General features: G+C 40.5%; 1 protein-coding gene across 1 annotated transcript; it reads left to right on the top strand.

Annotated features, from left to right (window-relative positions):
- The first annotated feature begins 1,542 nt into the window (after window positions 1–1,542).
- nrbp1 (nuclear receptor binding protein 1) lies at window positions 1,543–12,158 on the top strand. The gene is made up of 18 exons (XM_020641523.3): window positions 1,543–2,123; window positions 2,320–2,570; window positions 2,666–2,788; window positions 4,700–4,801; window positions 4,896–4,985; window positions 5,132–5,172; window positions 5,401–5,495; window positions 5,621–5,704; window positions 5,789–5,847; window positions 6,126–6,224; window positions 6,331–6,463; window positions 6,780–6,870; window positions 7,234–7,284; window positions 7,483–7,618; window positions 7,939–7,992; window positions 9,018–9,081; window positions 10,355–10,410; window positions 10,486–12,158. Exons 2-18 carry the CDS (start codon window positions 2,340–2,342, stop codon window positions 10,579–10,581), a joined length of 1,605 nt encoding a protein of 534 aa, XP_020497179.1. The 5' UTR covers window positions 1,543–2,123; window positions 2,320–2,339; the 3' UTR covers window positions 10,582–12,158.
- Window positions 12,159–12,232: the final 74 nt, after the last annotated feature.

Raw genomic sequence — 12,232 nt, 5'->3', positions numbered from 1 at the left:
TAATTTTCTTTTCAATCGTTTGTTGTGGCTGACCTTACCACAATAATTCAGTATGCAGTTGGTCTAAATGTCTGTCAATCTTTCAATATCAAATAAAAACAAAGAGTCCGTTGAGTTTGGGGTTGCCAGGTTTGAGGGATTACAAGCACTTGTGTTGAGGTAGCCTATCAGTCCAAATGAATGGACTACTGGACATAAGCATCAGACTTCTTTTTTTTTTAATTCGATAGACAGTCAAATTGGGATTTTTTATAGAGTAACTATATGACAAAATGATAAAAATGTATGACTTCTTGTCTTAAAACTATGAAATGGTCCAATTAATCAATGACTTTTAGCGCAAGTATGATAAACATTTTCTATTGTTGTCTTTTCAATCAGTGTTTGCCATATAGGCTCTAGGAAAAACAGAATGTGATGATTTACAAAACATTAAAACCCCACATTTGACATTTAAACAGCACAAAGATAACATCGAATAAGATGTTGAAAGTTTATCACATGGACTCCTTTACTACCAAGCCGTGTTGTTGTAATACGTCCAGATTGTGGTTTGTTATTGTTTTGATGAAGTAAGGAACACCTTCCCTGATACAGAAGTTGACTACTGGACATCATATATTTGGTTTAACTGCAATGGACCCAAGTTATTTTCCAACATCTACCCCAATGATGCTGTGCTCTTATAATGAAAACATGTAACCTACATTTACATTTCTGATAATCAGCTGCACAATCTGTGACTTTATTTTAAGTCTCAGATGCTGCAATCATGACCTAACCAAACTTTGGGTTAATGCTTGTGTAATGCTTCCTCATTACGGAGTATAAATTTCATGTCCACAGTGCACACCATTAAAACTTAAATAAGTACTTTTTAATCTCTTGGATACAGCAAATGAAATATTACAATTACAAATTACAAATATTTACAAATTACAAATATTACAAAAATGAATTTGCACATTGTAAATCGTTGTTCTCTCTTAACTTATTGTGTGTAAACTGTCTCTTGATCATGTAATGCTTTTTATGACGTGTGCTGCTGCCTTCTTGGCCAGAGCCAGAGATCCTGATCTCAACGGGTTATTTATCTGGTTAAATAAAAGTTAAATAAAATAATAAAATAAAAAAATTTGTTCTGTCAACATTTACAATTCTTTTTTTTTCTTTTTTTTTTTTGAAAGCCCCATAATATATTTATTGTGTTAGCTGAAATAAACAAGGGGTAAAACATTATTCTGACACATTTAAAAAATAAAAATGTAGGATCTGTCCTGGTGAATTTCCTCCACAAGTTTACAATGCACCGACCCAAACTAAAAATAAAAGACATATAACTCTGGCCTACTAAGAATCCTACTTATCTCTACACATCAGTACTGGCTTCTGCTTATCTACTGTGCACTGATAATACCATGAAATAAATACCACAACAAAGAAAATGATTCGACGATTTTTTTTTTAACAACACGAGAGAAAGGGGGGATGAGAGAAACTGGATCTGGCAACCATACTCTGCTCTGACGTGCAGTGTGCATCTGGAAGTTGTCGCCATCATATCAGGCTAAATGTGGAGCTAGCTCCAAGTCTGTCAGTCGCTGTGTTCGAGGATATAAAGTTTACGATATTATAAATCTTTCTTTGTTTCTTTTTGAGCTGCCGTGATGTTATTAGTCAGTAAACGCGTCTAGCTCGGTTGCAGCACTTTTGTAGTTTTCCTCATTTCACTGCTGGTTTTGTTTGCGGGGCAGAGCAGGAGTCTTCTTGAGGAGCAGCGAGGGGCGGCGGGCTGCTAATGCTCCCGCTAGCGAGTCAGCTCGGCCAGCAAGTGAATCACATCAGAGACAGTGAAGGTTAAAGGGGAATAAAGCAGGCGTCTGTGCACGTCGTTGCATTGCTCGCCGGTAGTTTTCTGCGGCTGTCTCCCGTTTAAAAAGAGTCAGAAGTGTCTGCAAGCCAAGGAGCTAGATTAGCAGCGTCACAGAGCTAGCTGCAGCTCAGCTGGGGGGGAAACCGAAGAAGATTTACAGCTAACAAAGCTAACCTGATAATAACAAACCCCGGGATTGATCAGGAGGAGCTGGAGGAGCTGGCATCGTCACATTTCCTGTCTTTAACACGTATGTGCAACAGTATATGTGTGCTGCTGCGTATATTTTAACGCTGTGATGTTGTTATGATGGCCTCTCAGAAAAGTCTTTATGTTTATTCTTCTGCAGCATCTACAGCTAGTTGTTGTCGAGCTGCTTGGTTTAGTATTTTACTTTCTCAGCAGTGTAATGGACTGAGTGTAAGACTGTGTTTTGGTTTCCACAGTCGGCTGACAACTTGGGAGGATGTCTGAGGGGGACAACAAGCAGGCCCAGGACAATATCCAGGACATGAAGCAAGAGTCCATGGCCCCTGCTCCTCTGGGTCAAGCTGTGTCATCGGTGTCACCTCCGGTCTCCATGGTGACCCAGCCTCCAGCTACAGCCGCCACCGAGGATGAGGAGGAGGAGAGCGAGGATGAGTCAGAGATTCTGGAGGAAAGCCCGTGTGGACGCTGGCAGAAACGCAGAGAAGAGGTACAGTAAAGGGTTTATGAGTCAAGTCCCCCGCCGCCCCCCTTCACTGAGATAAAGATGTGGTCTGATGCTTTATTTGTTGTGCTTCCCTGAAGGTGAATCAGCGAAATGTTCCTGGGATTGATAACGCTTACTTGGCCATGGACACGGAGGAAGGAGTTGAGGTTGTGTGGAATGAGGTCATGTTCTCGGAAAGGAAGAATTTCAAACTGCAGGAGGTGAGTGGAGGGTCATTTAGTGTGTCTGATGCGGTTATATGTATCTACAACATCTACAGAACGTGTCTAATAATGGTGATTTTTTTTTTTTTAACTGCAGGAGGATTAGTTTTGTTTCTGTGTTTTGTTGCTTCTTTTGCTGTGATCTCACAAACAATGTAAAAAGCCTTTCCGGTTTTCCTGGCTTCCTTTGTTTTTAAGCTCCTTAAGCAAGTGGTCAGGGGAGAAAGTAAGCAGGAGGAGAGGTATTTAAAGCCCTCTGTTGCCTGTACCTGTTGACATTACCGGCATCTTGCGTGATAGTTTTGCATTTCTCTTCTTTTTTTTTCAACTCCTTTTACCGGTACTTAAAAGTTGGGACATTGTGTTAAATGTAAATAAAAACAATGATGATTTGCTGGAAGTTGAACCCCCATATCTGATTGAAAATAACAGAGGATGTTGAGATTGGGAATTGTAATTGTTTTTTTGTTTTTTTTTTTGGAAAATGATTTGCCTCATTTGAATTTGATGAAAGCAATGTGTTTAAAAAAAGTTTGGAGAGTGGAAAATAATTGAATAATATTTTGTATGCAGCGGACTAGTCCAACAAAACATATTTGCTGGTCATGATCTTCGGGCCCTCAAGTTGGCTCTGCATTTAAAAAACGACACTATTCAAGAGGAACACATAAATCATGGTCGTTGACACTTCATCGTTTCGTCAATGCAAAGAGGAAACAGCGTAACCTGCGCAATTGTGAAGGCATCATCAATTCTGAACCAAATATATGATGTCCAGTAGTCAACTTCTGTATCAGGTGTGACGCCCCACCATAAGGCGGCCCTATGGGGCTAACAGCAAACCATACATTGACCCATTAAAAGACACTAACCACCTTAACAAAAGTCAAAACAAAGGCATTTTGAGTTGGGACCGCTGTGCTGCTCAGTCAGGGATTGTCTGTTGTCTTTTGTTTCTCTTTCGATCTTTGTTATCATTTAGTGTGTCATATTGTAATAAATCCCTTTGTTTTGACTTTTGTTAAGGTGGTTAGTGTCTTCTAATGGGTCAATGTATGGTTTGCTGTTAGCCCCATAGGGCCGCCTTATGGTGGGGCGTAACACAGGGAAGGTGTTCCTTACTTCATCAAAACAATAACAAACCACAATCTGGATGTATTACAACAACATGGCTTGGTAGTAAATGTGATAAACTTTCAACATCTAATCAGATGTTATCTTTGTGCTGTTTAAATGTCAAATGTGGGGTTTTAATGTTTAGCAAAGCCATCACATTCTGTTTTTATTTACATTTTACTCAAGATCCCAACTTTAAAGGGGATTGGGCTTTTAGTTGAAGAAGTGTGAGCCAGTCTGTTCATCTAGTTCACAAAATGAAAACATGACAATGAGATGTTAGTTGCGATTTAAAAAGCCACTGACTGACTTTGACCACGGCTTGTACCTGCAGCTTCATCACTTTGAGATGCTCGGTTGATAAAAAATATTTTCTGTTTTATATGCACATCAGGTAATATGTGTAGCAATGTTAACGGAGCTTTTATATGTGTTTGTTAAGACATGGTCATGGTTCATTTAATGGTTTTCAATCAATATTGAAGTCCCAGAATGACTTTCGATGATCTCTTATTTGAAGCTGTGGAATAAGCGTTTGCCCGTCTTCCTCTTCCGAGGCGATCTGTCTGACAGCTCGTGTTAACTGCTGCTAAGAGAATTCCAGGTTTTAAGATTCAAGGATCACTTGAGTTGAATCTTTTGCAATACGTGAACAGTTAATTCTTGAATTCATTAACATTGAGAGAGCTTCAGCATCTAAAGCACTTTTCTTAATACCTGTGTTATGCTGCCATTAAAGCATTTGACACTCTGTATTAACTGTTTGGTTTTCTCATCTCTCCCCCCACTCAGGAAAAAGTCAAAGCAGTTTTTGACAACTTGATCCAGCTCGAGCATCTGAACATCGTGAAGTTCCACAAGTACTGGGCGGATGTGAAAGAGAACAGAGCCAGGGTAGGACACTAACAAACACTTTCTTTTCAGTCATATGATAGGAGTTGAGGGAGATATTTTGCTAACGCTGTTGTGCTTTCTGTTCTGTCTGCAGGTGATTTTCATCACTGAATACATGTCATCAGGGAGTCTCAAACAGTTCCTGAAAAAGACAAAGAAAAACCACAAGACCATGAATGAGAAGGTGCGAAAGCTCTGCTGTAACTCGACTACAGGTTTAGATTTAGATGCCGCTAAGAAATCTACAGCTGTTCATTAAAACTCCTGTTCAGTCTTTTTATTTTTCCACATGTTGAACTATGTTTCAGTAACCTGTTTGTTGTCTGACAGGCCTGGAAGCGCTGGTGCACACAAATACTGTCCGCTCTCAGGTAAGTCAAACGACAAGGTTAACTGCTGTAAGCTACTTAGCGTGAAAGAAGTTTGATGCATTTAACCAATTGACTCTGCAAATGTAAAGATACACTCACGACAAGCCGTCAGCTGTGTTACAGAAACCTGCTCAATTTGAAACTTCTCCAAAGTGGACTGCCACAGTTTACAACATTTATGTGTCTTTTTCTTTTCACTGACTTTCCCCCTCGTTCTTTGACCTCCAGTTACCTGCACTCCTGTGAACCTCCCATCATCCATGGCAACCTCACCTGTGACACCATCTTCATCCAGCACAACGGCCTCATCAAGATAGGCTCAGGTAAGAGACCACTTAAAGCAAGAGAGAGCTTTCAGAAAGTAGCATCAGGACAGTCCAAAGCAAGATGTTTGTTCTCTATGCTGCTCGTGCTGCCATCATTTCTGAAACCACATGTCCCCTTTCAGTTGCTCCAGACACCATCAATAACCACGTGAAAACCTGTCGGGAAGAGCAGAAGAGCCTTCACTTCTTTGCTCCTGAATATGGAGGTACGATCCGGTCGTTTTTGGGACACACCATCACAGTGTGCTGAAGTGTTTCTGTGATATTGATCAGCGTCTTTCTGCTTTCAGCGGTTGCCAATGTTACCACAGCCGTGGATATCTATTCCTTTGGAATGTGCGCCTTAGAGGTGAGGGGACACCTTAATCTGCTTCAACTGTTGGTTGAATACTAAAAAAAAAGAAGATTTTTAATGTCAAATATCCTTGATTGTACTAATTATAAAACCGAGACAGAAAACACGATGCAAGATCTCTGTCTTTGTGCAAGACAGAAAATGTTGAAGAGCTGGACACGATCATGTCTGCAGTTATGTAACCTGAGAGTGTCTGCTGTTGGCTTACGTTCTGTGATCAAGTGAATGAATCACATCTAATGAAATTATTCTCCGTCAATTCTCGTTCTCAGATGGCCGTGTTGGAAATCCAGAGTAATGGAGATTCGTCTTACGTATCCCAAGAAGCCATAAACAGTGCCATTCAGTCCCTCGAGGACCCATTGCAACGGGTGAGTGAGGGGGGAGGAATAAATTCAAGTGTGAATGGCTGTTTGGAAGATATTTCCTCAGCCTGAAGTATATATTTATGTATTTTTGTGTTGATGTGTTTTTTAGGAGTTTATCCAGAAGTGTCTGGAAGTGGACCCCAGTAAGCGACCCACAGCGAGGGAGCTGCTGTTTCATCAGGCCTTGTTCGAGGTGCCCTTACTCAAGCTGCTGGCTGCACACTGCATCGTCAGCCACCAGCGTGAGTTAAAAAAAAAACACGCCCACACAGACACAGGTTCAAAGGTTAAAGGTTCATTTTGAGGCTCAGTGTGAAAACCAAAGTTTCAAAAGCAGTTTTCCTGCATCAAACTCACCATAATACAGAGTGGACTGTTTTAATGCCGAATATAAAAGTTCAGTTTTGCATCATCTATGACTGGAACAGCTTTTAATAGCTATGAATCATGACTTTTAATTAAAAGAACAACAACAAGACCAAACATGGAGATTGTGACATGAAGTCATCACGGAGTAACTTACGTGACCTGAGCTTCCTCTTCTCTGTCTTCATGTAGATATGATTCCAGAAAATGCTTTAGAAGAGATGACCAAGAACATGGATCCTAACTTGGTGATTGTTGAGGCCAAGGACGGAGTTCAGATGAAGTAAGTCTGAGAAACACAAAGCGACATTCTGCTGATGTATAAAGATATGTTAGGGAAGGAAGTCTTTGTAAATGTACTTTTTTTTTTTTTACCATATTCTATATAAGGTATATATTATTATTATTATTATTTTATATATATTACTATATATTAGTATGGCTTTTGTGTTGTATGAATTACCTGACAGTTTTAAGATGATTATGAAATAAAAGTTTATCTGGACTTGTCAGGTGAAAATATCTTATTTTTATAGTAATGAGATATTTTTAATAATAATTGGATGACTTCACTTGCTCAGATATAATTTTTTGCAGTGCACTCGTGTGCTTCAGTTTGTATAACAGATTTTTTCTCTTGTGTCAGGCTCTCTCAGTTTCCTGCTCTTGAGCTAGACAAGTTCTTGGAAGATGTCAGGTAAGAGACCGGTTGTGCTGCGGACAGGAACACACTTTGAAACCAAGTTTGCTGCTGATTTGCCTGTGATTGAACGATTCTGACACACCTTAGCTTCACAGATGGACTCCAGTATTTTCGGGGAAAACTGCACACTTATGAGATCAGTTGCGGTCGTCCTGAGGCTTCCCTCTCTTTTTTTTGTCTGTGATTTTTCAGGAATGGGATTTATCCTCTGACGGCGTTTGGGATACCGTGTCCACAGCAACCCCAGCAGGAGACGGTCAAGTCGCCCATAGTGCCCCCCTCTGTGAAAACGCCGACTCCTGAACCTGCAGAGCTCGAGACCAGGAAGGTGAGAACCAACATGGAGGAAAAATCCCATCATGCTCTGGTCTCGCATTTAACTTAAAATGCCATAATCTCTCATATCTACGCAGCTATGTGAAATAAAATAATGTTATACAAGGTCATCAGATGGTGCAGGTGAATCAGACGTCTGTGTTTTAATCAACCTGAAGAATAGAGGAGAGAAAGTGTACTATACTGTTTTCAGGTTTCATTTTCAGCTCTTAACTTCTAAGCCACAATAAGCTTTCTGCCTTCCTCTTTCATTTGCATGTGATTATGTATCAGACATTCTGTATATTGAGATGTTCCCCTCTTGCTTCACAGGTCCTTCAGATGCAGTGTAACATTGAGCCTGTTGATGAGGGCACCAAGCATCATGTGAGTTTCACTTCCGTCTATCTGATAAGAGATGAGGCTTTTCTCAAACCGGTTCCTCCACACTCACACTCGGTCACAGAGTGAACTCTGTCAGACATCTGAGTGAAGTTAACCCTTTGTTAAGATGGAGAGTATAAATACAGCAGCAAGCTTTGGGACGAACTCCCCTCACTCCCACGGATAAAGTCCATATATTGTAAACGTTGAACCTCCCACAGTTAAACACATGCACTATTTTCAAGTTTACATCATATCCAAGAGTATGTCCTGGATATAATGCTTTTCATTTTTAAATCTGTATGATACTGCTGTGATAACAGTGAACACTGTATGTACTGAGTCACCTCTCTGTCTTCTGCTGCTGCTAGGGATGTAACGATTCACTCAACTCACGATACGAGTCACGATTTATTTAACAAAATGAGACTGTAGACAAATAGTGACAGAAAAATGTTCCTTTAGAGGCTGCATACCAACTTCAGTGTGTTTTGGCCCTTTAATGCTTTTTTTTTCTCACAACAAGGGGAGGTGATTGGAGCTTCTCATCGTGGTGTGGATTAAATGCTGCATCATGTTGGTTGTGCTATTTGTCTAGTTCCCTGTCTTCTCGCAATATCCTCACACAGTTTTTGTCTCGTCTGTTATCTTCGCTGCAAACCGCCTCTGCTCTACAGCTGCTGGACGCTCACGGTTTTATTGTGATTCTTTTGATTTTACGATCAATCTTTACATCCCTAGCTGCTGCTGATCGTTTGTCCCATGGCAAACAATGAAAGGCACCACACGTGTTTTAGTAAGTCAGCTCCGGTGCTGAGAAATTCTGAAGACTCCCTCTGAGGTTTTTGGACGGCGCTCAATGTTGTGGATGTTCATGTGAGCGTGCAAAAGAAGTGGAAGTGTGTAGGGAGAGTGTGCAGGGAGGGGTTTAAGAAAGGCCCGTAGTGCCATGTCTCTTCCTCTTGGTGTTGTGTCTGTCATATATGTTTTACTTGACTTTTAATAAGGTCTATCTTTTTGTCTTTCAGCTGACTCTGCTGCTGAAGCTTGAGGATAAACTAAACAGGCACCTAAGCTGTGATTTGTTACCGAGTGAGTATCTTCTTTTTTTTTTTCCTGATCATAGCTGAGTTGTTGTCAGTAATCTTCGACTACCCTCAGGGTTTATAATCTTTTAATATGGCATATTACAATCCTGTATTTGATGGTTAAAATGAGAGAAACTATGATGTAGAGAGAAGAGGAATAAAAGCTAAACGCAGATCGAGGGTTTTATGGTTCATGGTTACATTAAAACTTGAGGCCAACATGGCTCCCTCAGTTTTCCTGACTGGCATCTTAAAAAACTTTAATAGTTGTTTGAGTAAAGAGTTTGCAGCCCGACATTAAAGGCTTTATATGCGTTATATATATATATATATTCATCCAGCAGATGTCGCCCTTGAGCACCAGCATGAAACCAAAACAACTCGCGGTGCATTGTTGTGTCAGCATGCTAATGCTAGCGTTCTTTATTATGCTCGTATCTTCACACTGCATGTAAATATAGAATTTTTGCGTGATCTAGAAACACAGTTAAGCAGTGAGTACAGTATGTTATTCTTCTTTTCTCTAGTCCCTCAATTAAACAACTTTTATTCGCGAGGGGAGGAGTCAGCCGGCCGTCTTGGCGATGTAAACAAACTGAAAATATGACATCACAGACAGTGGGACTCGGGTGTTACACTCATTGTAGACGGTCATGACTCACAGAGTTATTATCAGAGGATATACTTGATTTCTATTACATTTAAGTGTGAAAAATCACATATAAAGCCTTTAAGGTAAAAAAAAAAAACAGCATACACAAATGTTTCCAAAGTCATGAATAAGATACAGAAATCAAATCAATACAGTCATACTCACTGCAAAGAAAACATCAATTTGATCACACACACACACACACACACACACACACACACACACACACACACACATACACATACATTTCTCCTCTTGAGAGAATAGATAGGTTTCAAGTATTTATTTAAAAGTAGAGACAGTAGTGATGGACTTCAGGTCGGAATAAAGTTTGTTCCAGATAGAAGGACCGCCGTAACTAAAGGCCACCTCTCCGGACTTTAATTTAATTTTGGGTACGGCTAAAAGACCTCGACTTGCTTTCATGTTCAAGCTGGTGTATCTAATGTGGATGCTGGAAAAGCACAACAGTTCACACAGTATGAGAAACTCCACAGTGCACCCCGTAATACCTTCAGTAACAAGAATGAATACTTTTACACATGGAGCCTGATACTTTGTGATACTTCAAGCAAACGTATCTTTACACATCATCAACCTGCCCCCTTGTTGTTTTTAACGGCAGATGAGAACGTGCATGAGCTGGCTGTGGAGCTCGTTCAGCTGGGCTTCATCAGTGAGGTAAGCACAGTTCTTCTTTGTAGCTTGATTACTTGTAGACGGGGAAACTCTTTTGAACCGGTCTCTCTTTTTCAGGGCGATCAGCCTCGGCTTGCGTCCGTTCTTGAAGAGGCCTTCTCAAAGTTCTACAGCCGGAACGGTTCTCTCAATCCGGTGACTGTTTCCTCATAGCAGAGGTCTTGCTCAGCCTTCTTTCAGCCCTCCTCGTCCTCGACATCAGGACTAGCTTTTTGCTCCACCTCTGAGTTGCAAGGGAAGCTTTGTGAGGACGGAGGAGGGAAGCCTTGGTCTGACTGCAGATCCTGCAGCCTGTCGTCGTATCTTCCGGTGGGAAAAGCCGCCACTAAGTGGTTGTCGCTTTCTAGCTTTTTTTTTTTTTTTCTCTCCCTCCCACCCAATGCAGCCATCTGCTTCTCTTGTGAAAGAGGAAACCTAGTCGCAACTTACAGGAAAATGCAAGATGTTTTCACTTTTTGGCTTCTTTCTGTCATTTCAGAAACAGTGATGAAATGATGGAGGTAAGCCAAATGAAACTGGATAGCATTATGTTTTCCTTAAGTCAGTATTAAAACTGTATTTTAAACATTTTTACTTCAAACTGTTAAATAGTTGTCTGTATAAAAAAAGATCTTTTCCCGGCATACTGAAGTGTATGTGTTATGGTGTTGTAAGGTTAAGTCTGGTTGTCTGGTCCTTTAAAACTTTTGTTCTTGAACAGCGAGTGAGGCATCTTCCTACCTTGAGACTCTCAAATTCATCCAGTGTGTAATGCAACAGATGTAATGTCACTTTTTACTTTTTGAATTCTGTAATTAAACAACATTCAGCTGCAACACAATCTGAGAAAGTACAGCTAAAATATATATAAAAAAAGTGAACTATTTATTTGTGTATCTTCTCTTGAGTGTGTACTGTACCTCACTTCCAGCACTAAAAGGCCAGTGGTTGTTTGAATGTTTGCTTTAGTTGCTCCTTTTGTTTTATTTTTGAAACCGAGCTATTGTTTTCTATAAAAAAGGGGGCGTCTTCACTCAATTGTGGTCCAACTAATACTGCACTTATTTTAAAGGCTTAACCAGTCCAACATGTGTCTTTATTTGGCGTTTAACACAGGGCAAGCTGAAGGTCAAAGGTGAAAATGATTTGAAGTTGAAGTACATGATCTGATAAACGTTTGTCAACAGGTTTGGTGAATGCATGCCTTTCTGTGTTTTAAGGGGAAAACGATGCACGCAAAAAGCCTGGTTCTGAACTCTGTTTGGTTTTGTTTGATGATGGTGACGAGGAATTTGTCATGCAGAGGATGTTTGGTCAGTTGAGGCCTGTCCACATTAAGAATACCAGGCTCAGACCAGAGCTAAAACTTGCTCTTCCACATAGTTATTCAGTTTGTTGCTTTGACCATCCTTCTGTGTTGACTTGTTTGGGAATCTCTTGGCTAGTTTGCACTGCTGTACACTTTTAAATGCTGTTTGAAATGTCCCGTGGCCTCTGGCTCCTTCACTCCCAACAGGAAACTCTTAGATGAATTGGAAATGGTGTCATAAATTGAGTCTGTGCTCCAGTGTTGTCCACTCTATGCTGTGACTATCTTCTGACAGGGTCTGTAGATACGGCGTGAATCAAGTGTGGGACTGCCTGGCATGCTTGTAACCATCTTGTACACTGTATGCTGGACACCGCTCTGTTTCAGCTTCTCATTTACCCCCTTTTTTCACTTCCTGAAATAAAAAAATACACTATCAGAATCTCAGGTCCATTTTTTTGTGTCTTATTGGGTTCTTATCATTAATGGCAGGTATGTCAGGAAATTACCAACAAC

Source organism: Labrus bergylta, chromosome 15 (genome assembly GCF_963930695.1).
Source record: "Labrus bergylta chromosome 15, fLabBer1.1, whole genome shotgun sequence".
NCBI classification, from domain to species: domain Eukaryota; kingdom Metazoa; phylum Chordata; class Actinopteri; order Labriformes; family Labridae; genus Labrus; species Labrus bergylta.
Note: the sequence above shows the minus strand (reverse complement) of the source record. Positions and strands in the feature narration are given on the sequence as shown.

Excerpts from the sequence above, each read along its gene's own strand:
- nrbp1 (XM_020641523.3), top strand. The coding sequence starts at position 2,340 with ATGTCTGAGGGGGACAACAAGCAGGCCCAGGACAATATCCAGGACATG. Across the intron at positions 6,871-7,233 it reads AAGGACGGAGTTCAGATGAA|GCTCTCTCAGTTTCCTGCTC; the intron begins GTAAGTCTGAGA and ends CTCTTGTGTCAG. Across the intron at positions 9,082-10,354 it reads AAGCTGTGATTTGTTACCGA|ATGAGAACGTGCATGAGCTG; the intron begins GTGAGTATCTTC and ends TTTTAACGGCAG.